The sequence below is a fragment of the Pan paniscus genome, chromosome 11 (assembly GCF_029289425.2).
Source record: "Pan paniscus chromosome 11, NHGRI_mPanPan1-v2.0_pri, whole genome shotgun sequence".
Taxonomy (NCBI): domain Eukaryota; kingdom Metazoa; phylum Chordata; class Mammalia; order Primates; family Hominidae; genus Pan; species Pan paniscus.
Window position 1 is genome coordinate 89608409 of NC_073260.2, and position 23109 is coordinate 89631517.

At 46.7% G+C, this 23109-nt stretch overlaps 1 protein-coding gene across 5 annotated transcripts in view; it reads right to left on the bottom strand.

Annotated features, from left to right (window-relative positions):
- Positions 1–2439: 2439 nt before the first annotated feature.
- PHF24 (PHD finger protein 24) overlaps positions 2440–23109 on the bottom strand; it is a 93749-nt gene continuing 73079 nt past the window's right edge. For 3 of the 5 annotated variants that reach the window (XM_008955198.5, XM_008955197.4, XM_034967363.4), the window contains exons 2-8: positions 13256–13637; positions 12401–12586; positions 8705–8783; positions 8194–8399; positions 7691–7851; positions 7293–7391; positions 2440–6972 (exon numbers count right to left, since the gene is read on the bottom strand). In XM_008955198.5, coding sequence (XP_008953446.1) covers positions 6876–6972; positions 7293–7391; positions 7691–7851; positions 8194–8399; positions 8705–8783; positions 12401–12586; positions 13256–13637 — 1210 coding nt within the window. In that variant the 3' untranslated portion in view covers positions 2440–6875. Of the gene's footprint in view, positions 6973–7292; positions 7392–7690; positions 7852–8193; positions 8400–8704; positions 8784–12400; positions 12587–13255; positions 13638–23109 lie in introns of those variants that run through there. The other 2 variants (XM_034967364.3, XM_055117279.1) reach the window with 2 other exon arrangements.

A 23109-nucleotide genomic window follows, 5' to 3' on the forward strand; every position in this document is an offset into this window, starting at 1 on the left:
TGCCCAGTTATGATTAGCTTTTTCCAGGAGAGCTGGTGCAGGGTACGAATGAGCCGGCCTGCCTCCCTCCTCTGACTCTGAGCTTCTTTCCACATTGGCTCAGATTACATCAGTTTTTTCTGTGGTTGTTGTTTTGTTTTTCTTTTGAGATGGAGTCTCGCCCTGTTGCCCAGGCTGGAGTGCAATGGTGTGATCTCGGCTCACTGCAACCTTTGCCTCCTGGGTTCAAGCAATTCTTCTGCCTCAGCCTCCTGAGTAGCTGGAACTACAGGTGTGCACCACCACACCTGGCTAATTTTTGCATTTTTAGTAGAGACAGGGTTTCGCCATGTTGGCCAGGCTGGTCTTGAACTCCTGACCTCAGGAGATCCACCTGCTTCGGCCTCCCTAAGTGCTGGGATTACAGGCGTGAGCCATCGCACCTGGCCCATCAATTTATTTTTTGGTAGCCACCTCATACTGTTCACCCATACCGAGTTAAGGCCATAAGCTCTTTTCTCCCTGAGCTGCTAAATCACCTCTTGTTCATGTGTACGTGTTATAATTTTGAATGGAGAGCTGTATTCATTTTAAACAAAGATACTTGAAATAAAATAAATTTGTTGGCAATACATTCTCAATTTTAGGACAATCTTTGGGCTTGGAAATCTCTGTACTTGATGGTTACTCAAAGGTGGGACAAGGAGGGACTGAAGGTCCTCAGCTGGCTTGGCTGTGACTTCAGCACTTTGGACAGAGGCAATCACAGTACCCACCCCACCCCGACCCAGCTATGCCTGGGACTATGTGAGTGTGGAGATGATACACTCACAGCCTTCAGATGGAGCAGAAATCCTTGCTACTTACTCAGTGCCTTACAATCTGTAAAGCTCTCTCCTCTTATACAAAACTCTTTCCTCAATTAACCAGCCCAGGAGGCTTACAGGACAGGGACTGTCCTACAGATTTTACAGTCGAGGAAACTGAGGTTCAACAAAGTCAACCTCCAAGCAACCCTTAGAAAGGGTGGGGTGGGAGAGAGCACTACTCCATGTTTAGCAAATTTAGCAGCCATTGATCCTCTTAAGGAATGACTCTCCCCAGGGATAAAGAGGAAATGAATTTGAACCAGAGCAGGACAAGGTGGATGGAGGTTTGTGTAGAACCAAGACCCCAGCCAGTCCTGGGAACAAGTGGAAGTTGGTGGGAGGAACAGTCCTCAGAGGATCTAAAGTTCCAGCCAGGACTGCTGAACTGAGGGCAGGGAAACCTTATTCATTCAGGCCCACAGACACCCAGCCTTTTTATGCCCTTTTTCTGTCCCAATGCTTAGCTTCACTGAGCCTGGAGACAAGGACAAAGGGCTGGTGGGATGTCATTAATCTGCTCTCAGTCTGGTGGACCCCATGGGAAGACTTCAGGGAGGAGAGGTGTGGGAGCCTGGTGAGCGGATGGGGTGAATTGTGCAGTGGTAAGAAATCCCTGCCATGGATACAGGCCTGGTTACCTGTCTGTGTCTATTCCCAGGGTGGGGAGGGGAGGTGCTGGCTCACACAGCAGTGGTTCCTTTGAGGTGTGCTTTGACAGGAAGCACAACAAAGTGGCTAAGAACATGTCCTCTGAAGGCAAACTGCCTGGTTCCCCTACTTCCTGTGTGGTTGTGTAACCTTGAGAAACATGGGCTCTCTGTTCCTCATTTTTCTCACCTGTAATAAAAATCTCAGGATTATTGTGAAGATTAGTGACTCTATGCAAAGCACTGCCAAGTGCATAGTAAGTGCTCAAAAAATGTTAAAGACGACTTGTACTTGGGACCCTCTCTGGTTTTGGAGGTAGAGTATCGGCCTCTGATCCACAGCCTAGAGATGCTGTCTCACCTACAGGTACTGACTCTGTTCTCACCAGATAAAAGGGAGGAATGGGGATCCCATAGTCCTCCAAATGGCATCTCCAATCTTAGCTTTCCCAACCCTATCATATTACATTAAAGCAATTTGTCAAAATGGGGAGGAAACACTCAGACCAGGAGAAAACAGCCAATGAGTTTCCTTACTTTCAGCTCAGGAGGAACTGGGAAGTGTCTAAAACTGGCCCTGGGGCATGGCACAGGAGAGGGACAACACATAGCAGACAGCCTTGGAGACCTTAGGACCTCATCCTCAATTTCTTTGAAAGCTTTGGCTCTCCACTTCAGTGCTCCTGTTTCTGCTCTGTATCTGTGCTGGACACAGAAATATCAGTATCTCTGTATCTGTATGTGTGGTGCCCCTACCTCTACCCATCTCTTGATTTTTGGGAAGGTCAGGGCCAGGAGAACTCTAGAAAGAGTCACAGCATGTTGTGTCCTTCCTGGCAGCTGCAGCTGCCCCGGTCTTATACTCAGACCCAGGAACTGATCAACAATGGGAAACCACACAGAAATGGCAGGTTCCCCAAACAACAAGAAACAGGAAGCCGATAGAGCATCGCAATCGCTTTATTATGATTTCCACTGTGCCCAGCCTCAGGGCATCAGCTTCTTCTGGAGCGCTGTGAAGGCTGGGCCACGCAGAGGAGCATGCAGCTGTAGAGACAGGGAGACAGGGCTTGGGGACGTTCCCCTCAGCTTGCTGTCAAGTTACCTTCCGCAGAAAAGCACATGGGAAGGGCATGAGGGACCAGAGCGCATTGGATTCCCCAGTGTTACTCAAGTGTTCTCAGAGTCCCTCTCACAAGCTTGGGTTTGGCTGGGGGACAGATCACAGGCCAACCCATGATGGCAGGAGGCTAATCTTGAGGGCCTTTGTGTCACCATGGCTATGGAAAGGCCTGGCTACTTATAACTTGATGTTCTTAACTGTGGGTTGTGCCTACCCAGTGCTATAGAAACTGGAATGTGATTGGGCTTCTTAGTCACTGGCCCAGACCAGAGCTGACCCCCTTTCCATGCTCTGGGTCACTGGGGCATGTGGCCCAGAGGGAAAAAGCTTTCCCTTAGTGCTAGCCGAAATTCTGTAACCTGTTTATTTTCTTTCCAAGGTTGCCAAAAATAGTGGCAGCAGAAAAGTAACAGCAGAGAAAATGCCCAGTCCCACCCTACACCAGGGCTGAGCCGTCAGGAACAGGCACGATGCGTGAATATCCCCCACTCCAGGAGATCTCGCCATTGTCTGGGTTGCAGCCAGGGGCCCAGAGAGATATCCTGGGCAAATTCAAACTAAGTGGTAGGAGAAAGTAGCATTTTTTCAGATAAGAGCTTGAAATAAGGAAAATAAAATAAAAAAGAAAAAAAGAAAATAGGAATTTTATTTCACTGTAAATAGAGGAGGGGTAAAAAGGGACTGTGGTGACAGTCCTGAAGTTCTGGCATCAAAACTGTTCTGCCTTTTAGGGCCACACATCTATCTGTCTTCACTCTGCTGGTCTGAAGGGAACATGCTTTCAGGATCACTAGAGCCAGCTGCCAGTTCTCAGTCCTGCTTGAAGTTTCTCTTGGCTCTGGGGTGGGCCTGGCTGGCCTGGGGCCTTGCCAGGCAGCTTCTGCTGACCTTCCCTCTTGGCTTTTGGGCTTCCTGGCACCACTCTGACTGAAGCTGTGAAACCTGCAATGGCCGAGGTTGTGCTTTGGGCTATGAGTCCTGGGTATAACCTTGGGGCTCACTCCCCAAGGAGGTGTCCTCTTCCCAGGCAGTTTAATGCTGTGTTTTCCATAATGGTGACAGGAATAAGGGGACCCTAAGACTTGGCCACTTAAGCAAGGTCAGGGTGACATCCCATAGGGAGCAGCAGGACCAGAAAGGCTGGTATCTGCCCTGCTAGCCCCAGGTACTTGGGCTGAGGGCAGAAAGAGGCAATGTCCTCATGGTTTCTACTGTAGGTGTCCTCAAATGAAGAGGACCACTTGAAGGTTAGATCAGTACCTAGAGTGAGGGGACTGCTCCATCCCTGGGATACCCTAGGGGCCCTTGCTCAAGTGTTCTGTTGGGGAAGGCTGGGCTCAGGAGAGGAAGCCAAGGAGCAGACTTGGAGTGGTTTTGTGGCCAGGGCCACTGCTCAGCTGACCCTCGGTCCCTGCAGCTCCACCACATCCTCCAGCTGCCCCTTCATTCACATCTGAACATGAGGAAGAGGAATGCTAGGTGAAAAATGCTTAGGGCAAGTGGGCTTCAGAGGAGCCTGTCTGTAACCCAGGCCTTCCTTGGTTAGAAACACTGATCTCAATTTTGGGTAGCCACAAAGAAAGACTGAAACATTTTCTCATACCCTTATTAGAGCCAAATGCTAATATTTGTACTTGGCAGAATTTCAGAGTCACAGTGATGGGAGGGCTTGAAAACAAAATGGGCTTCACTGGGTTTCTGAATGTTTTTAACATCTCTATACATACCGCAGAGGGGCTCTGGGGATTAGAACACTGCAAAGGGAGATTCTGGACAGGGGTTGGGGCAGGGTGTCTGCAACTCTGGACTTGGGGAGCAACGGCACTTCCCCTTTGGTAAAAAGCTAGATGACTGCCTGTGGAGGAGAGGCTGGCTGCTCCTTCGTGCTTTTCTGCTTCCTAGGACTCTTATGGGCTGGGAACTCTACTCTTTGCTGAGGGAAGTGTCCCCTGGGATCTCTGTAGCAGGCCCTCACCCAGGAAGTTTGCTGTTCTGGAATAGGGAGAAGGGTGATCCAAATGGGCCTGCTCCTGTTGTAGAAGAACTCTGGGGCTGCTTTGCCAGGCCCTGGAATACGGCAGGCCTGACCTGGCCCACCAACTCACCTCACTCACCCGTGGAGAGCTAGAGGCAGCAGCTCCAAAGAGGTAGGCATCACCTTGATCTGTGAAGGATCAGGGAACAAGATGGACTTCCAGTCCCTGTGACTGATGAGGCAGGAGAAAAATGCTATTCAGCTCTCAAAGCCCAGAGCTTGTCTCTACTCAAAATGCCCTGTCTGTGAGATCGAGCAGCCCAAGGCCAGTGGCACAGGAGATGATTTGCCAGGAGAGTAGGTAAGAGCCCCTGTGCTTAATGTGCTTTAATCTCAGTGCAAAACCCCAGGCCTGGCCGCTTCAGATGCAGTTCTTAGGCCCAGGAGTCCTGCGCTTTCTTTTTTTGACTAGACTGAATAATGGCCCCTCCTATGGATCAATCCTGGGGGACGGCTGAAGAGCATTTCTAAAAGCTGTGGGCCATACACCTGAGCCCAGATTTGTCTCCTGTCTGCTTCATTTCAGTCCCAAATAATCCAACCCCAGCAGCTCACCACCCTGCTTCCAGCTAAGGTGGTTCCTACAGGAGGAGACTACACAGGGCTCTCAAGAAGCCCCCGGCTGCAGCTCCTTGCTTTCCTCGAAACATTGCACTGAGCGGTGTGTGTTCTTCTGTACGCACCCGATTTAGCACAAGGGCCTCGAGCAATGAAGACGTGTTTGCTTCTGCATGACTGCACTCCACTCCCTTTTGAATAACTCTTGGTAGTCAGATCTCGCTATGCCTAAGTCATTAAGTTGGAAACAGAAGCCTAGAACGTGGACTCCACGGCCGGCCAAGATGAGCCATAACACACAGACTGAAGAATTTGAATTTGATGAGTACTTAGGAAGGAGGGCTGGGGCTTGGAGGCCAGGCTTGGTGCTCTTGTGGCAGCCTGTGATTGCCCCAAAAGGCCTTCCATGCCAGGCCCAAGCCCTAGCCTGCTGGGGAAGGACATGTGATGAGCAGTGAGGAGAAGCAGCCACTCAAGCCGAGTCTCAGTGATAGGGAGAAGCAGAAAACTTCTCCTTCTGTAAGGCTTTCCCAGGACCTTCTCTGCAGAGCCTCTTCTTAAGCCCCAGCCTCTTATCCTGTTTGTCAGGATGGCTGAAAGAGTCCCTGCTCAGGGCTCTGCAGATCTTTCTTGGGCTGTGGAAGGTGTCTACAGTTGAGTTGAGCTGGAATGATGAGGAAGCAGAGCCCCGTTCTCTCCTCTTCCTCCAGAGTGTGCTCTCGTCAGTCTCTGTGGTCGGTGACTTGGGTGAAGCATCTAACACAGAGGGCTGTGGCTCCTGCCAGTGTGTCTGCTCCATTCAGGCCCCCTTGGCCCTAGGCCATGAGCTACCATCTGAAAAATAGGGGCCAAGAAGGCTCACCTTGATTTTTGACTACCCTGCTAAAGACTTTTGGACTCAGGTGACCTGACTGAGAGGTTCCTAGAATCCCGAGTCCCTGGGAAGGGCTGCCTCCCCCTCTTCCAGTCAGGATTCTCCAGGCTAGTTGCCTTTTCTGTCACCAGGAATTGGAATTTAAATAAATAAAGGGCTGAACTTCAGTGGTGATGTTTAACTCTTTTCCCAACTCAGTACAGCCGAGGTACATAATGCACACCTACTAGTAACAGCAGCTGACTGCAGAAGGGATTTTTGGTGGAGAAAGCGGGGCCCATTAGGATCTCCAGGAGCTCTAGGCAGGCATGCGAGTCTGACATGCCCCCTTCCTAAGAATCACTTGGCCAGAGACTTATCTATTGGAAATTAGAACTGGCCTGCCTATAGAAGGGGTGAGTAGAGACCCCCTCCTCTATACCAGGGGCTTCACAAAGGGACTTTAGTCCTTTCTCAACCAAAAAGAACCAGGCTTCTGAAGGCATGGACAGCTGGGTAGCATGTGCACATGTGTATAAGTGTGGTGGCAGGTCCCGTCTATGACGTGGGGCAGGGGCGGTCCAGGAGAGGATGCTGCCACAGCTCCCAGGGCTTCTCCTTGTGGCAATGCATTCACTGCCTCTATTGTGAGGGGAATGGTGATTTCAGTGCCATAAAGCTTAGTGACAAATTAAGATGCTGGCAGTGTCCCAACCCCATGAGTCTCTGTGCCAGAGGTTGGTGGGGGAAGGGAGAAAGGAAAGGAGGGAGAGGATGTCACTGTCCTCAAACCGAGCTTCTCTGCTCCATGCTATCCTGGGGGCTTCAGGTGAATGGCTGCGCTGTTGGGGCGAGCAGCCAGGATGTAGAGGACATTCTCTTGCAGGAAGGTAGGCCAGTCCACAAATCTGGAGTGGAAGCAAAGAACAGAGTCGTGAGGCTGGTTTGAAGACGCGTGAGCCCTGATCCCAGGGGCAGCATGGCTTGAGCTACACAAAACTCAGGGAAGCTTGGCTCATGCCTGACCTGGCTATGGCTGGCTGTGCTACCAGGCCAACAGACCAGCTGGCTGGTCCTATAGACTTGGGTCAAATGTGCACTCTTGGAGCCTGGTTTCTTGGGTGGGCGCTTGCTGTTTTGGAGTGGGAGTGGGTAATGCCCTCTCTTACTTGTGTGTTTTGTGGGGGTTCAGAGGGTACAAATGGCCAGGTGAGGAGGTCCTACTCACCTGGACTCCTGCTCTGTGGGCAGCAGGGTCTTGTCCTGACTCTTGCTGCTGCTGCTGGCTGGGCTGCTATCCGCGATGGGACCCACATGGCTGATGCTGCTGGGCATGAGGACACGTGGTTAGGAGTGGGATAGTGAAATGCCTGCCCCCTCCCAAACTCTGGTAGGCCCAAGGCTCTGGACATGCTCATCCAGGCTCTTCTGACATGTGGCAACACCGAGTTGAAGGTAGAGGCTGTCCTATGCCCTGGCCCGTAGGCATCACCATCCTCTACCTAATGCACAGGAGGCTCCTCTCTCGGCTGTTGGCAGGGGGAGCAGGGAGGTATGGAAGGGCCACTGGCATGGAAAAGGGAGGAGGAGAGGCTGAGTGGGGACCAGGACTGGTAAGGAGCAGACCTGACACTGCAGGAAGGAGCCTCTGGGAACTGTTTGCAAAACCAAGAGTGCTGGGCCTGGCGGCACTCTGCCTCACTGACGGTGATCCCACTGCCCCGTGCCAGGAAGGCGGCTCGGGCTCGCTCCCGCTCCTTCACTGTCAGAAGCCTCAACAGAGAGTTCTGGGGAAGAAGAGACAAGATCTTAGAGGTGAAGATATCTTGCAAACTGCCAAGCCATAGAGAATTCTATCTCCATTACCACCTTTGCAACCTCCCTTAGAAGCTGCCCAGAGCCCTTCTGGAGGCATCAGCACTTCCAGTGCGGCCCAGGGCAGATCAGTCTTCCTCACGCAGTTTCCTCAGCCTGGGCACCAGATCATCTGTCACTGGATGGAACCTGAGCCCATTCCTGATACTGGTCCCTGCTTGGGCAGGACCCAGTGCTCCCCCAATCTGCCCAGCGTGCCTCCCAGGCCCTTGTCACCCAGTGTCCCAGGAACATTTGCCCCAACTGGCCCTCACCTGGGGACGCAACTGCTGCAGAAGCAGGAGGGACTCATGGGACAAGAAGTCAGGCCACTCTATGTGGCCTCGATGTTCAGGGTCCAGGGCAGCAAACTGGCGGGCCGCCTGCTCTTCTTGCTCCTCACTCAGGGCCCTGTCACGGTCCCCCCGCTTGGCTGCTTGGTGGCGGTAGCGCAGAAAGTCCTCCAGTGTCAGGGAGCAATCTGTGGGAGGCACCCCGTGCTAGCCATGCCCATCCTTCCTCAGCCTCAGGGCACCTCCATCACCTCCAGGGCACCCTCGGGGCCCCCACACCCACAGCTCTTGCTAAGTCTCTGCCTCCCGTGGCCAGGGTCACCCAGGCTGTGACAGGGGATAGGTGACTCTGCTGGCCAACAACTCAGGAACAAGGACTCATTTACCCTCTACCCACTAAATATGGAACACTCCTTTCATGGTTCATTCTAGAAAGCCTGAAGGAGAAATCTGCCCGGCCCCTCTCCATCCAAGCAGCACCACCCAACCTTACCAGGGATGACTTTACACCGCTGAAAGGTCTCCGTGAGGCTATACATTTCCTCCTCAGTAAGCAGCAAGTTGATGTTGTCCTGAAAATAAGGAAGAGCTGAGTCGGTGGCCATACAGGCCAGTAAGAAAGGCCAGGGTCAAGGGGGCTAGAAATAGAATTTCAACTGGAAAGCAGTTCCAAGATCATCTAATCCCAGCCTCCTATTCACAATCAATGAGATTGAGGCCCCAGAGAGGAGAAAGGACTTGGCCAGAGTTGTCTTTACTCTGGGGCAGAATCTTCCCCAGAACCCAGATATCCTGACTCCAGCATTGAGTCCCTTTACTAAAACAGTGGTTTTCTCCTCTGAGCTAACCTAGGGATTTCTTGGAAGTGCCTTAGGAAGCTGCTGCAGGGAATAAGGGGGCTAGTGAGTAGGCAGGTTGTGAATCCCTATCTCCATCAAGCAGAGCGGCTCCATCTCCATCCCTTTTATCTACTTGGCTTCTGTGTTAGGCTGTGCTAAAAATGTATTTTAGTTAAAAAAAAAAGTTTAATCCTAGCTCTGCTCCAAGTGGGTTGTATCACTTTAAATAACTCCAGAATGGTTTTAAAAGATGCCATTATTACAAGGCTCCTAAAGCCAAATGAGTTTTTTTGTGGTGCCACAGAAGTTTTAATTCCAAAGGAGCACCAATATCTTATTGTGTTGACGTTACCATACAGTCTTTAAACTATCAAAGATCCTTTCTAGTACAAGGTCATTTTCTTCCTCTGAGATACCCACAAAGTACAAGAGCAGATATTTCATGAGTATTCATATGTGGATTTCATAAAGAACTCAAACCATTCTTTTTCTTCCATAACACTTTTTAAAAACTAATATATAATAGTTGTATTTTTCTTTCAAACCATACTTTCAATAAACACCTACTGAGCACCTAGTAAACACTGGGCGCCACAATGGTGTGTAACACTGTGAGATGTTCAGTGTGGCTGAGGTTTGGAGTACATGTGAGTGTGTGTGTGAGGGAAGGAGGGGGCCTACTATGAAGTACCTCCAATACCCTTTATCGAGCCCCTCAAATTAGGCCTTTATTATGAGGGCAAAAGGGAGCCACCAAAGGGTTTTACAAGTGGGGAGTGCCGTGGTCAGATCTCTGGCTGCTGTGTGGAAGATGGATTAGAGGGGCAGAGTCTGGAGGTGTGGAGAGCAGTTGGGGGCTGCTGCAACAGTCCAGGCAAGAAATGATGAGCAGCTAAACTGAGACATGAGAATGAAGAAGGGAAGAGAGATATTAGAGGCAGCATCATCAGGACCTGATGACTCACTGGATGTGAGGCATGAGGGAGAGACTGAACTGGAATTGGTAACTGGGGCATGGTATTACTATTCACAGAGATAAGGAGTGGAGGAAGAGCAGGTTTGGGGGCAAAGATGAGTTCATTTTGGGGCATGATGAGTGTGAAGTACTTGTGAGATATCAAGGTGGATAAGTGCAAGAGACAGGAAATTTAGGTCTGGACACACAAAAATAGGAGTCATTAGTGTTTAGATGGTGGCTGTAGATGAAGTCACCAAAGAGGGCGCAGTGAGAAAAGAAGAGTATTAAACAACAGAACCCTGAGAAACAGGACTGAGACAAGAAACTAACAAAGGGCATTGAGAAAGAATGGTCAGAGACTAAGGCTAGAAGAGCATCAGTAGAGAAGAAGGTACTGGATACCAAGCAAAGACAGCTGCAGAATGTGGGAGGTAATGTTAACGGTGGTTACACCACTGAGGTGGGATTTTATTGACTTTCTATTTTCTCTTATTTCCGTATCTTATGCAATAAAATTCTCATAAAAATACTTAAATCCTAAAGAAAAGAGAGAGGAATAAAGAAGTAATAAATACTTCAGAGAGATCAAGTAAGAAGATGCCTCAGAAAAGGTCAGTGGACTTGACAATTAGGAGGTGACTGGTGACCTTAGGAAGCGACAATTCTGCAGAATGATGGATGCAGATGTCAGATTATATGATAGGTGGTTGAAGAACCATAGGAGATGATGAAATTCTTTTAAGAAGTTTGGCTGTGGGGCCAGGTGCAATGGCTTGTGCCTGTAGTCCCAGCTACTGAGGAAGCTGAGGCAGGAGGATTGCTTAGGTCTAGGAGTTCGAGGCTGCAGTGCTACGATCGCACCACTGCACTTCAGCCAGGTGACACAGTGAGACCCTGTCTCATAAAAAGAAAAAAAAGAAGAAGAAGATTTGTTGGCTGTGAAGGGAAGGAAAGAAAGGAGAGGTACTTGGAAGGAGGCTCTGTAAAAAGCCCAGTGGAGCATGGTGGCAATGATGGTAGGACTGTGTCAGGAAGCTGGGGAGGGAGCAGTGTGTTCCTGGGGGTTAGGGAGGTGACCCCTTCACCCCAGTCCTATAGCAGCAGCACACCGCAAAGCAGAGTGGCCGAGATGAAAGGCTGGCATTCAGAAGGGGTGACAGGTACTAGAGAAGGTCGCCGGTACAGCAGGGTCTGCTGCAGTGTACTCCATGGGGACAGGTGTTTAAGTGGCTGAAAATAGCTGTTCCATAACAAGCCATAGAGGAAGAGTTACTTGTTAGAAAGTGGCACATCTCTGCTTTCGTCTAAGCAGCAGGAAGAAGAGGGGGATCAGCAGGTGCTCCTCACTCTGAAATCAATAAACAATGACGATATCTGCAGGACAACAGATCAATAAGGCAAGACTTGAACTCTATTCAGGTATAGTGAGAAATGGATATAAATCTGGCTTTCAATGGAAACCTTAGACTCTGTCCTTCATTAAAAGTTAGAAGGCATTTATATATAATTTGCGAAGTTCTGAATCAATAGAGCTTTGTCATTTAATTCACATAATAACCACTTCAAAGAGGAAGAGCAAATGCTTATGAGTCAGGTGGCAGGCTGAGTAAGGATCTCAGGCCTAGGAAGTTTTCCTGTGATAGAATCTACCCCTATTGGAAGCAAGCTGGTTAGGATCTCAGGTTAGTTTTCATATAGATACAATGAATGACAACTATAGACTATTAGAGAAAGAACTACTCCAAGCAGAATTACTTTTGAGTAATTAGGCCCCAGTCAATCTCCTAGCTCAGAGGTTCTCTACCGGGGGTGATTTTGCTACCTTCACATTGAGATGTATGCTACCGGCATCTAGGGGATTGAGGCCAGGGGTGCTGCTAAACATCCTACAATGCACTTGGCCCCTCAAACAAGTAACTAACCAGCCTAAAATGTACTGAGGTTGAGAAACCCCATCCTAGCTCTAGGTCTCTTGTATGTACCATTGGAAAAATCTTTTTTTTTTTTTTTCGAGACGGAGTCTCGCTCTGTCGCCAGGCTGGAGTGCAGTGGCGCGATTTCGGCTCACTGCAACCTCCGCCTCCTGGGTTTAAGTGATTCTCCTACCTCAGCCTCCCAAGTAGCTGGGACTACAGGCACATGCCACCACGCCCAGCTAATTTTTGTATTTTTAGTAGAGATGGGGTTTCACCATGTTGGCCAGGATGGTCTCAATCTCTTGACCTCATGATCTTCCGGCATTGGCCTCCCAAAGTGCTGGGATTACAGGCGTGAGCCACCGCGCCCAGCCCATTGGAAAATTCTTTAGGTCACTGCCTAAAATCAAGTGTTCTAAGACCGGGCCTCCAGGAAAAGTGCCAAGTCCTCTGCTGTCCCTGCAGTCCAGACTTACACAGTAGTGGCAGCTCCAGCCTGTTTCTGTGTGGGCCATCTCCGTCACCTCCGCTGCACTGTCTCCTTGGATGTAGCCCATGCGGCGCAGGCAGCCATCATGGAAAACCCTGGTGCAGACCCTGCACGGGAAGAGGCTCTCAGCTGTCCAGACCTCACAAACATCACACATCTCATCGTTGACAACCTGCAGAAAGATGGCAGGAGGAAACAGGGATGTGTAAATGTAGGCAGCAAGATTCCAAGGCCACTAAGCACAGAGCTACTTGCATGGGGCTGAGTCTTCCCAGATTAGCCTAGAGGAACAGCCCCAACTGAAGCCATTGTTGAGGTTTTCTTTCTGGACGACAAGAACCAGGAGGTCCTTCCAGCTGCTCATGCCTTTGTGACCATGTTTATGAACAGGGAGCTACTAGCACTTTTAGAAAGAACAATCTGTTGTGAGAGATTGTTCCAGGCATTGCAGGACATTTATCATCCCTGCTTTTCTTGGTACCAAACACCAGTAGCCACCTGGTGTTGTGACCTCCCCAAACTCCTCCCTCCCAAATTTCCAAATGCCTCCCACAGGGTGTAGTACTATCCATGGTTGAAAACCCATGGCAGCGGGGAAGAGGGGGAGGGTCGACAGAAGACCTGCCACAGCATCATTCTTTATCATCCATTGCCCCAAGCCTTTAACTAAGATGAATCCAGGATATAACAAACATTTTATTCTTACAGAAGAAATTCAAAGATTTTTTTGGACTCAGCTCCATTTTTCCGGTTTTGAGGATTACCTTACCCACATCCATCTTCCCTGTCCTGCTCCCTGATGCACTAAGACTTGAGGATCCTGTCCTAACTGGATACTCACAGGCTCTCTGGGCTCCAGGCAGATTTCTGGAGGTTTGTCATCATCCAGCTTCCGGGTGGGGCGGATGAACGCAGGGGGTGTGAATCGGCTGGTCCTGTCAAACTCCTCAGGCTCCACGCCGCGCCCATCTCGGAGCCGCTCCCAGGCTGCGCGGCCGGCACTACTCTCTTCCTGGACCACCGAGGTTCCTGCTTCTGCTTCCTTCTCCTCCTCTACCTCCTGGACGGAGCCCTCTACGGTACCACGGCGGGACCCTGGCAGCTCACCTGTGCGTCGGATGGAAGGCCTGTCCCGCAGCCCATCCTTGAAAGCAGACACAGCCAGACTCACCTTCTGCACCTGCTCCACTGTCTGCCGCTTGGACATCAACACCCCCATGGCTCTGTGGACAAAAAGCAGAGGGGCACAGGTTCAGCCAATGGCTGAGGATGTCAGGCTAATCAGTTTCAACCTAAGTGGCAAGGGCTATTAAACAGTTTCTCCCTCTTCTAGAACATGGTGGGGGTGGAGACAGCACATGTTAAGGATCAGAAGATGTTGGTTCTACTTCTTTCCTAAATTTTATTTATTTATTTATTTATTTATTTAATTTATTTATTAGAGATGAGGTCTTACTATGTTGCCCAGGCTGTTCTTGAACTCCTGGGCTTTAGTGAGTCCCTTGGTTCAGCCTCCTGAGTAGCTGGGATCACAGGTCTACCACCTTGCCTGGATGACTTTGGTTCGATTTCTGACAGGCCTTGCAACTTTGGTTTTCCCATTTATGGAATGAGGGCTATTTCCCCAGCCCACTTCACAGGGATGTTACAAGGATAATGTAAGAAAATGGGCATAATGGTGCTTCGTAGACTGGAAAGCACTCTACGTGCATGAAATGATATCTCTGTCTCCCTTCCTGTCCTAAAACCAATTTAGTCCAGGGGTCCTACACCTCTGCTACTTCGAAATGGTTGGAGACTTCAGAATCCAAATTTCTCCTCTACCCTGCAAGAAGACTCAAGGCTTAAAGCAAGCTGGCAGCAACACAGTTCAGGCCTTTTGAGACAAGAAAAGCTCCTTCAGTAGGTGCCATGAACAATCCACCTGGGGCTAATCCTCATCAAATGCCTACTTTTTAAGTCAATGAACTCCTAGTTTTAGAGGACTCCTGAATTAGTCAGTAAGGAAACTCTGCCACCCGTATCCATGTGGTCAAGGTCACACAAATACTCCTTTGCCCCCTCTCATTAGTAGCTGTGCCTCTCTGTGGGTCTGCTTATCTATTACAGACACTGGCCTATTACAAAGCTCTAAGGTACCTCTCACACTTCTAAGGCTGCACTAATGTCACTCCCACATTTTCTGCTTTAATTCTTCTGAACTGTTCAAGAAAGGTCCATATCCTTTACAGGTTAAAAAGTAACATCAGACCTGCTCTTCTCTGCGGTACCAGAGCACAGCATTGGACAGTGAGGGCATGACAGGGCACATTGCAAAGCTGGTCTGCTATTTCCTAGCCTGAGGAGACTTAGTGGAAGTCAGCTGGGGAATTCTTTTTCTAAGTAAAGTGGAGCAGAGTCCATTTTAGCCTTGCTCTCAATCCATTCTAATCAAGGCTTATTGAACAGTATTATGTGCAAGGCACTAACTGCTCATCATAGGAAACAGAAGACAGGAGAACAGTCTCACCACTCAAGCTACTTAATATTAGAAACCAAAGAAGTCAAAGTGCTCAGAGTACCTAAAGGAAGGCAAGACCCACCACACTACTGGTGGTCAAAGTGGACCTTGAAGGATGCACAGGCGGTTATGCTCAGTTTGTTTGGGGGAAAAGGTGACAGCGGGTAGGAGGAGAAGTAAGGCCAATTCGAAGGTTACTGTTAATATCATAGTCCAGACAAGAGGTAGAGGGTTTAAATGGAAATGATGATAGCAGGAATAATACTGACTGAGTGTATCTGTTACCATGGAAATAGAATTAGGGAAATCTAGGAATAAATTGATAATTGATTGGATGAAGGATAAAGGGAAAGAGGGCAGTTTTTTGTTTTTTTGTTTTTTTTTGAGACAGAGTCTCGCTGTGTCGCCCAGGCTGGAGTGCAGTGGCACGATCTTGGCTCACTGCAACCTCTGCCTCCTGAGTTCAAGTGATTCACCTGCCTCAGCCTCCTGAGTAGCTGGGACTACAGGCACGTGCCACCATGCCCGGCTAATTTTTTGTATTTTTAGTAGAGATGGGGTTTCACCGTGTTAGCCAGGATGGTCTCGATCTCCTGACCTCATGATCCGCCCACCTCGGCCTCCTAAAGTGCTGGGATTACAGGCATGAGCCACCGTGCCTGGCGAAAGAGGGCAGTTTTAAATGGACTAACTAGAAGAATGGTAGTGCCACTTATAGAAATTGGAAATAAGAGGGATAATTAAATTGGATTCTGTATATGTTGAATTAAAGATGTCCCTGGGACATTCAAGTGTCGAGTTATCCCCTGATTAAAACTTTCAGTGCTTCCTTCAGCTTTCAGGAGGGAGTCCCCACAATCAGTCTCTTTACTGTGGCCTGTGAGGCCCTGCATGGTCTGGCCTCCCTTCTTTACTCTGTGTCCCAACCATAATGGCCTTATTTCAGTCTTTATTTGCTATACTCCCTCTGTTTTGGGGAAGTTTGAACATTCCTCCCCACCTGACTAGTGCCTATTTGTCTATCAGAGCTAAGGCTCAAGTCTCATTTCCTTGGGGAAGTCACTGCTGACTCCAGTCCAGGTCGGAGTGCTCACAGCACCATGCCCTTCTGCTCTGGGCACTTATCTTCATCATTACGTATTCAATAGGATGATTACTGATCAATGTCAGTTTCCCCTATTAGACTGTTTTATCCCACACAGTACTTATCTCCACTGCCTAGCAATGTGTCTGTCTATTAAGCATCTAACAGAATAGATTCTTAATAAACATTTTCCAATTAGCTAATTAATTGTGGAGAATTCTTTTTGCTTTTAAAAATGAAACCTTAATACATGTACTATCTGATGACAGCCCCATCTTCTTTTCGGAAGCACTGCTTGTATGTGCCACAGTGGTGCGAACTCCAACACTGCTCACGTGCTTGCCTTGCCACTACTGCTACCAAGGAAATTCATATTCTTGAATTTATAAACTGATTGATAGGAAAGGAAAGAACCACCTCCCCGACTCCATTTATAAATTTGTTTGTAAAACTGAAGTATGTGACGAAGGAACATTGACTTTAAATACTTAATACTGCCTTAAAGGGCAGTGGCACAGGAGATTTATTGAAGAAAGATTTATTGAGCACATTCAGGAAATCATTTAGGGTATTCATGCCTCAGTGGACAACTAAGAATAAATTGTAATTAAAATGAAAATATCTTAATCCCCAAATAAATTCATAAAAAATTGTGATTAAGAAATCTTTTTTTCATTAGCTGGAAACAAATATTAAACAATAGGGAAATAAATTATGTAACATGAAAGACTAAACAACACGGAAAACACTGAGGTAGAAGTATATTTATTGGTGGGAAAGATACTCAAAATATGCAAACATATTAACAAAAATAGCAAGTTACAAAAATGCTCATGTTATGATCTAAATTTTGTACTGTATGTACTTTTAATCTTTTTGTAATCTATATTTTCCAATTCTCCCACATTGCACATTAATTAGATAATAAAACAAATCCTAGGGTTGGCAACTTGATGACTTGTTTTTGTTTTGGGTCCCCTGTTCTATGATTCAGAACCTGTTGCTGGTTGCTTTGGGCTTTAGTTCTCTGTCTGTTAATGAGTGTATTTGGAACATATAGTCTGAAGCATTTAGAATGCTCATGTTGTTTTTCATCTTCTTTTAAAAGTTCATATGATCTAATGAGGGAATCTAGCCAGGGTGGGGTGGGGATGGAGAGAAGAGTATGTATATGTTAAATTTTTTGCTGAGGCTTTGGACCCAGTGGGTTCTTGAAGTGACAGGGCTGGCCCTGTAGTCCCCAGATGCTGCTCAAATGCCTCATGGGCAACAGCGTGTTCGATGGCTGGGTGGGATGCAACTCCCCAACTTACAGTGACAGAGGTACCCCAAGAGAGAAAATACAAAACTGACAGATAATTCTTCATATTTTTATTTGAGCATATTTTTATTATGAGCAATTACATTTTCCAGACCACTAGGTTTTCCTCAGAAACCCCAAGGCATGTTTCTCAAAACTTTCAACTGTGGCTCAGAGTAAGAAATATATTTTTTGTGATAACCCTGTAGACACATGTGTTTATAGATCTGCAACTGAAGTCAAAATTTTGTGGAACAATCATACTTTTAGTACATGTGATGCTCCCTGATATTTTCTATCCTATTTCATTAAAACAACCCTGATAGTGACTCTCTGAAATGATTTCATGACCTACTAATGGATTTAAATCTGCAATTTGAAGAACGCACCTCTAAAAGACAAGGATATAAGGAAAGTGCTGCCCTTAACTGATGTGGTGAAAGATGAACAGTTTATTCAAGCTTCTCTTAGGAGTCTGTGTGGTTGGAAGATCCACCAGAGATGGACAGCTACTAATATACCTCTGACTAAAGAAAACCTATTGTATCCAAGAGGCTGATGCTCTTTCACCTGTGGGTATATGTAAAAAAAAAAAAAATTTAGCTAGGCATAGTGGCACATGCCTGTAATCCCAGCTACGTGGGCAGCTGAGGTGGGAGAACTGCTTGAGCCCAGGAATTCAAAACCAGCCTGGCCAACATAGCAATACCCCATCACATTAAAAAAAAATGATTGATTGGAGCATTCTTTTTACAGTGATTAAAAAGATGGAAAGAAATTGGGCATGGTGATTTGCTCCTATAATCCCAGCTACTCGGGGGGCTGAAGCATGAGGATTGCTTGAGACCAGGAGTTTGGGTCTGTAGTGTGCCATGACTGTGCCTGTGAATAGCCACTGCACTGAAACCTGGGCAACACAGTGAGACCCTGTCTCTTAAAAAAGAAAAAAGGTGGAAACAACCTCAATAGGGAAATTACTGAATAACTTGTGACATATTCATGCTATTAAAAAAGAGAAAAAATGATTTAATTATTTATTTTGAGATGGGGCGAGGGGGGGTCTCGCCATATTACCCAGGCTAGTCTCGAACTCCTGCACTCAAGCAATCCTCTCACATAGCTGGGACTACAGGTCATGACTGATAATTTTTGAAAAATTTCAAGCAATCCTCTCACATAGCTGGGACTACAGGTCGTGCTAATTTTTGAAAAATTTTTAAAGAGACAGGGTCTTGGTATGTTGCCCAGACTTGTTGATAACTCTGGGGCTCAAGTGATTCCCTGCCTCAGCCTCCCAAGTAGCTAGGATTATAGGTTCCAGCCAGAGTGTCCAGCTTGATTTAATTTTTTAAACACAACAACCAGAGCAATGATTCTCAAGTGGTGAATTGGCTGGATCCTGTGGCAGGTGGGAGGTATATATCAGAGACTCTGGGAGGAGGGGGGAAATAAGTGACTTTCAAGAGCTTATCAATTATGTATTTATATTTGGAAAACAAGTATTAAAAACCATCTCTGCTTTTTTTGTGTGTGTGACATAGACTACAAAACAGTGAGTTTGACAGTATCTTCTTTGTTCTTAGGGCTATACGGAAGGTACTAACTCTCCAAATAGTTGGAGGCAGCCTCCTCCCAGGAGTTATATCACAAGTTTTAGGGAACAGTCAAGAGACTTTTATGTTTATCAGAAGGTCTGATAAACACTGGAAAAAATAGTTGAGAAACACTTATTTGGAGATCTGGAAAAAAAATACTAAATTCACATTTTCAAGAACGATTCATTAGAGGAAAACCAATGGTATGCCTTTGTTTTTGGCTTTTTCAGATGCTTCATTAAAAGTTATTGAACAAAGACCAGCCAGTTAGGAAGTCACTCTATAAGTGAACTTACTCATTAACAGAGAATCATCAAATTAACCACAGACACCTCCCAACACACTGTAGATACTCTATAACCCATTATTAACTGTAAGGATGCCATTATTCTTTATAAGGATACCAAGAATAGCTATGAAGCTATCTCCATGGTCAATTATGTCATTGCAATGGTTTTGGGAGTTTATCCTTAAAGCAATTTCTATGAAGACTGAAGCTGACATCTACTAGCAAAACAAACATAAAAACAAACGCTTTCCAGTCCTAAGCACAGGCTCTTGGAGCACTGCTATTCCTTTTAGCTGAGATGGTTCAATCTTGTAGACCATTTTATGCCTGTTAGGGCAGAAATGCAAAGTAGAACTATTCACAGTAAACCATCAAAATCCAAACAAGACCACCAAGTCATTTTGAATTGACATGACTTTGACTTTGACAGTAAACTGTGAAGACACAACAGAATTCAGCTTTAAAAGTGAGTCTAAAACTCTTAATACTTAATGGAGAGGATCAAAACTGTATACAAAAGACACTTTGATTAAAAGTGTGTGTGCTGAAATATCCAAGAAGTGCACCTGGGATGTTTGAGAACTTAACAAAATCAGCTCAAATTTTTAGAGAAACAAGTGGTAGTGATTGGTGCCAGGTAAAAACAAATGCTTGTGGATAAAAACCTGGCCTCTCCTGTGCTGGAATAAGTCCTAGGAAAAAGAGAGAGTTAAAAGGAAATCAAGTTGCAAAGATCCCACAAATTATACCTAATGATTACTTCTTTCGCTGGTGGGTGGGACTGGGGGTTTCTGCCTCCCTAAAAATGATGAAAAGAGGCCAAAAATATATTGTTCCAAGAATTATGTGGCTGTCAGGGAATTTGTGGTATCTAGGGAAGGCTTGGAAAAAAACTCAGGGGAGAGGAGCAGGTGATGGTAAATAACAGCGGGACAAGAAGGTGGAATAGGGCCGTCTGACTTCATGAACTGGAAGAAATGAAAACAGCAACAAGTAGAATCTGTCTTGGGTAAGAGAAGCATGTCTAGATGTGTTTGTCAGGCAGTAAGACATATGTGGGCAGCTTGGAATGTTTGCAAGACACACCCATTTTCTGCAGAGCACCTGCTTAGAATTCAGCGGGATTATTAATAAGGGCAAAGTGGTGGGAGTAAGAGGAGGAGGGGCTGCTCTGGAGCAGGAGCTGATAGAGAAATAAGGAAGGGGAAGGAAGCTGGGGAGCCTCTATTTCCCAGCACTCTGTATAAAGATTCAGAGCTGTGGAGAGCCTGAAGGGCAACACTCCTAATAGGCAGGAGTTTCCTCATGCAGCCTGTTAAATGTAAAGTACATTTACTGATTTTCTCTTCTTAAAATTTATGTTTTCAGATGGAGGGTGGTTCTAGGGTCTCACTATGTTACCCAGGCTGGCCTCAAACTCCTGGGCTCAAGTGATTCTCCTGCCTCAGCCTCCCGAGTAGCTGGTTCAATCTGATTCTTGGTATGGGAATGGAGGCTATTTAAAAGGCTCACAAGCAAGTAAAAGTGGCTGCCTGGAGGTTAGGGCTTCCCTAGGAAGGAACAAGGCAAAGAAAACCTCTGAGTGAGGGGAAAGGGAAAGACAACCAAAGAGAATAGGTTGAGCAAGTGGAGTAAAGGAATCTGTGTTTCACTGAGATCAGGAGGGAGAAAAGTAGAGATGGTTCTTACTGACTTCCACAGAGCATGTGACTTAAAGTGTCTTTTGTATACAGGTTTGATCATCTCCATTAAGCATTAAGGGTTTTAGCCTCTTAAATCTTTGTTGAATGAATGATGCAGAGATGACTGGGCAACATAAACAATTTATTTAAGATCATAGTGTCTTTTCTCTTTATCAAATTGGCCAGAGACTAATGAGACCAAATCTCCAAAACTCAATTCTAGAAACTATGCAGTCACCAGCTCACATCATCACATCTACTCTACTTCCCAAGAGGTGGCACCTGGACAGTGAGTCAGGGCTAGCAGGGATGAGAACACGAGGATGATTTCTCTCTGACTACAGAGGAGAGTTAAGAAATTCTGCAATTTAGCTGGTTTCTACAATCACAATGGTAAGAAAAGAGAAGCCAGTATTACCAAAGTCAATAGTCCCCTGCATTTATGCTGTGTCCTGTGGACTATGGTGAGGCCCACAGGAGGGCAGTTGCCTTAAGGACACAAGTAGAAAGTGTGAAAATGCACTTCCTTTGTCCTGGGTTTGAAATTTAGCATGAGCAGTATCTGCACATACAAGTGAAAAATTTCAAGGTGGTCAACAATTGGCTCCTGGAAGCATGTGCCCAAAGGGCTGAGAGCCTTAGGAAAAGCCACATGCCTAACACAGAAGGTGACCAGCTGCAAGAGTATGGAAAATCAACAGAACCAGGGTCTGTAAAAAAACAAAACAAACGCTGAATGCATAGCACAGACTCTGAGCTTACTGTGAACATCAGCATCAACCTCAAGATTTTAAGCAAAAAAAAAAAAAAAAAAAAAACCATCAAAAAGAGTTCTCGTGCAGGTCTTTGAGGAAATCCAAGCCCCAAGGGGTCCGATTGTTCTCCAGTGACTGGCTGTTGCCTTAGGAAAATCCAGTGCCTCACTACAGTGCTCTTGGAGCCTGTTCCTACTCAGACATTTTGTCACCTGGCAGTAGCCTAGAAACTAACTTTAGTATTCATGTTTGTAGACCCTGAAAGGTCTACCTGGTACCTCCCTACCTCTCTTCATTCAGCCTGTTTATTCAGGATGACACAGTCACAACTACATGAGGCTTTTCTGGGGTTTCCAAGGAACAGAAAGGCTAGACAGAAAAACTGTCTTTCTGGCCTCAGCTCAAGACTACAAGGCATCCTGCTGCCGTTTAATATTTACTGAAAGCTCACAAAGTTCTAATATAGATGAGAGCAAAATTATGGCATGAGCTTAGCCTCTTAGGGCCTGAGTCTTCATTAAAAGCCACAGTGCTGACTTCCCACAGAGGCAGAGCAACAGTTAAGGAACATCACACCACCAGTGATTGGCTGGTGAGACTGCACTTAGCAAGCAGAGCTTTTCAGCAAGATGGAGAGGCACTCCCTGTTTCCTGCTCTGGTTCCCTGAAACACAGATTCAGCCCCATGTAATGCAATTATTACACCTTAATTATCACCATTTACTTCTCTGTTGATTCTGCAAACTTTCGCTGAGTACAGCCTACTATGCGTCAGGCACAAATCAGGTGCTTAATAACTGATGGTAGAATGAACAAATGGAAGCTCATTCAGCCTGTGAGAATGCAGTGAGTATGTGCGTGTGCAGGGGGCATAAGTGTAGGATTGAAAAAAAAAGGTGTTGCTTGAGCTAAATTTTGAATATGAGTAGGAGTTACATCAGTGGATAAGGAAAAAAAAAAAAGCATTCCAGGAAGAGGTAACAGCACATGCCAAGGCATGGAGCTATATGGGGACTCCATCATGACTTAGATGGTATGAAGCCAGCCTGGGGGCTAGATAGAAATAGGCAAGGAAACGTGTCTTCACATAAGAATTAGCATCAGCCCAAAGAACTGGTTTGAGATAGTATGCTTAAAATATTTGTTAGAAGAGAATATGTATTTGAGTTTCAAGGAGGAAGAAAATCCCAGAGAATTGGATTTGCTGAGGCCAGGAAGAGGGACTGCCCTGATAAGTTCCAGCGCTGACCAGTGAGTGCATTGTTTGGCCTTAGGACCCAACAGGAAACTCCTTCGCAACCCAAGAGCTCGTAGGTGGTGACTGTAGTGAATCACTGGGGCTTTCCCTCTGGGAGACTCCTAAGCCTCAAAAAAACAAACATACAAAAAGAGAGAGAGCCAATTAGCCCACACAGCTCTGCTTTAGTGAGAGGACCCCAGTAAGATGAAGCATTTCTCAAAACCAAACAGCCAACATATATCTAAAGGGC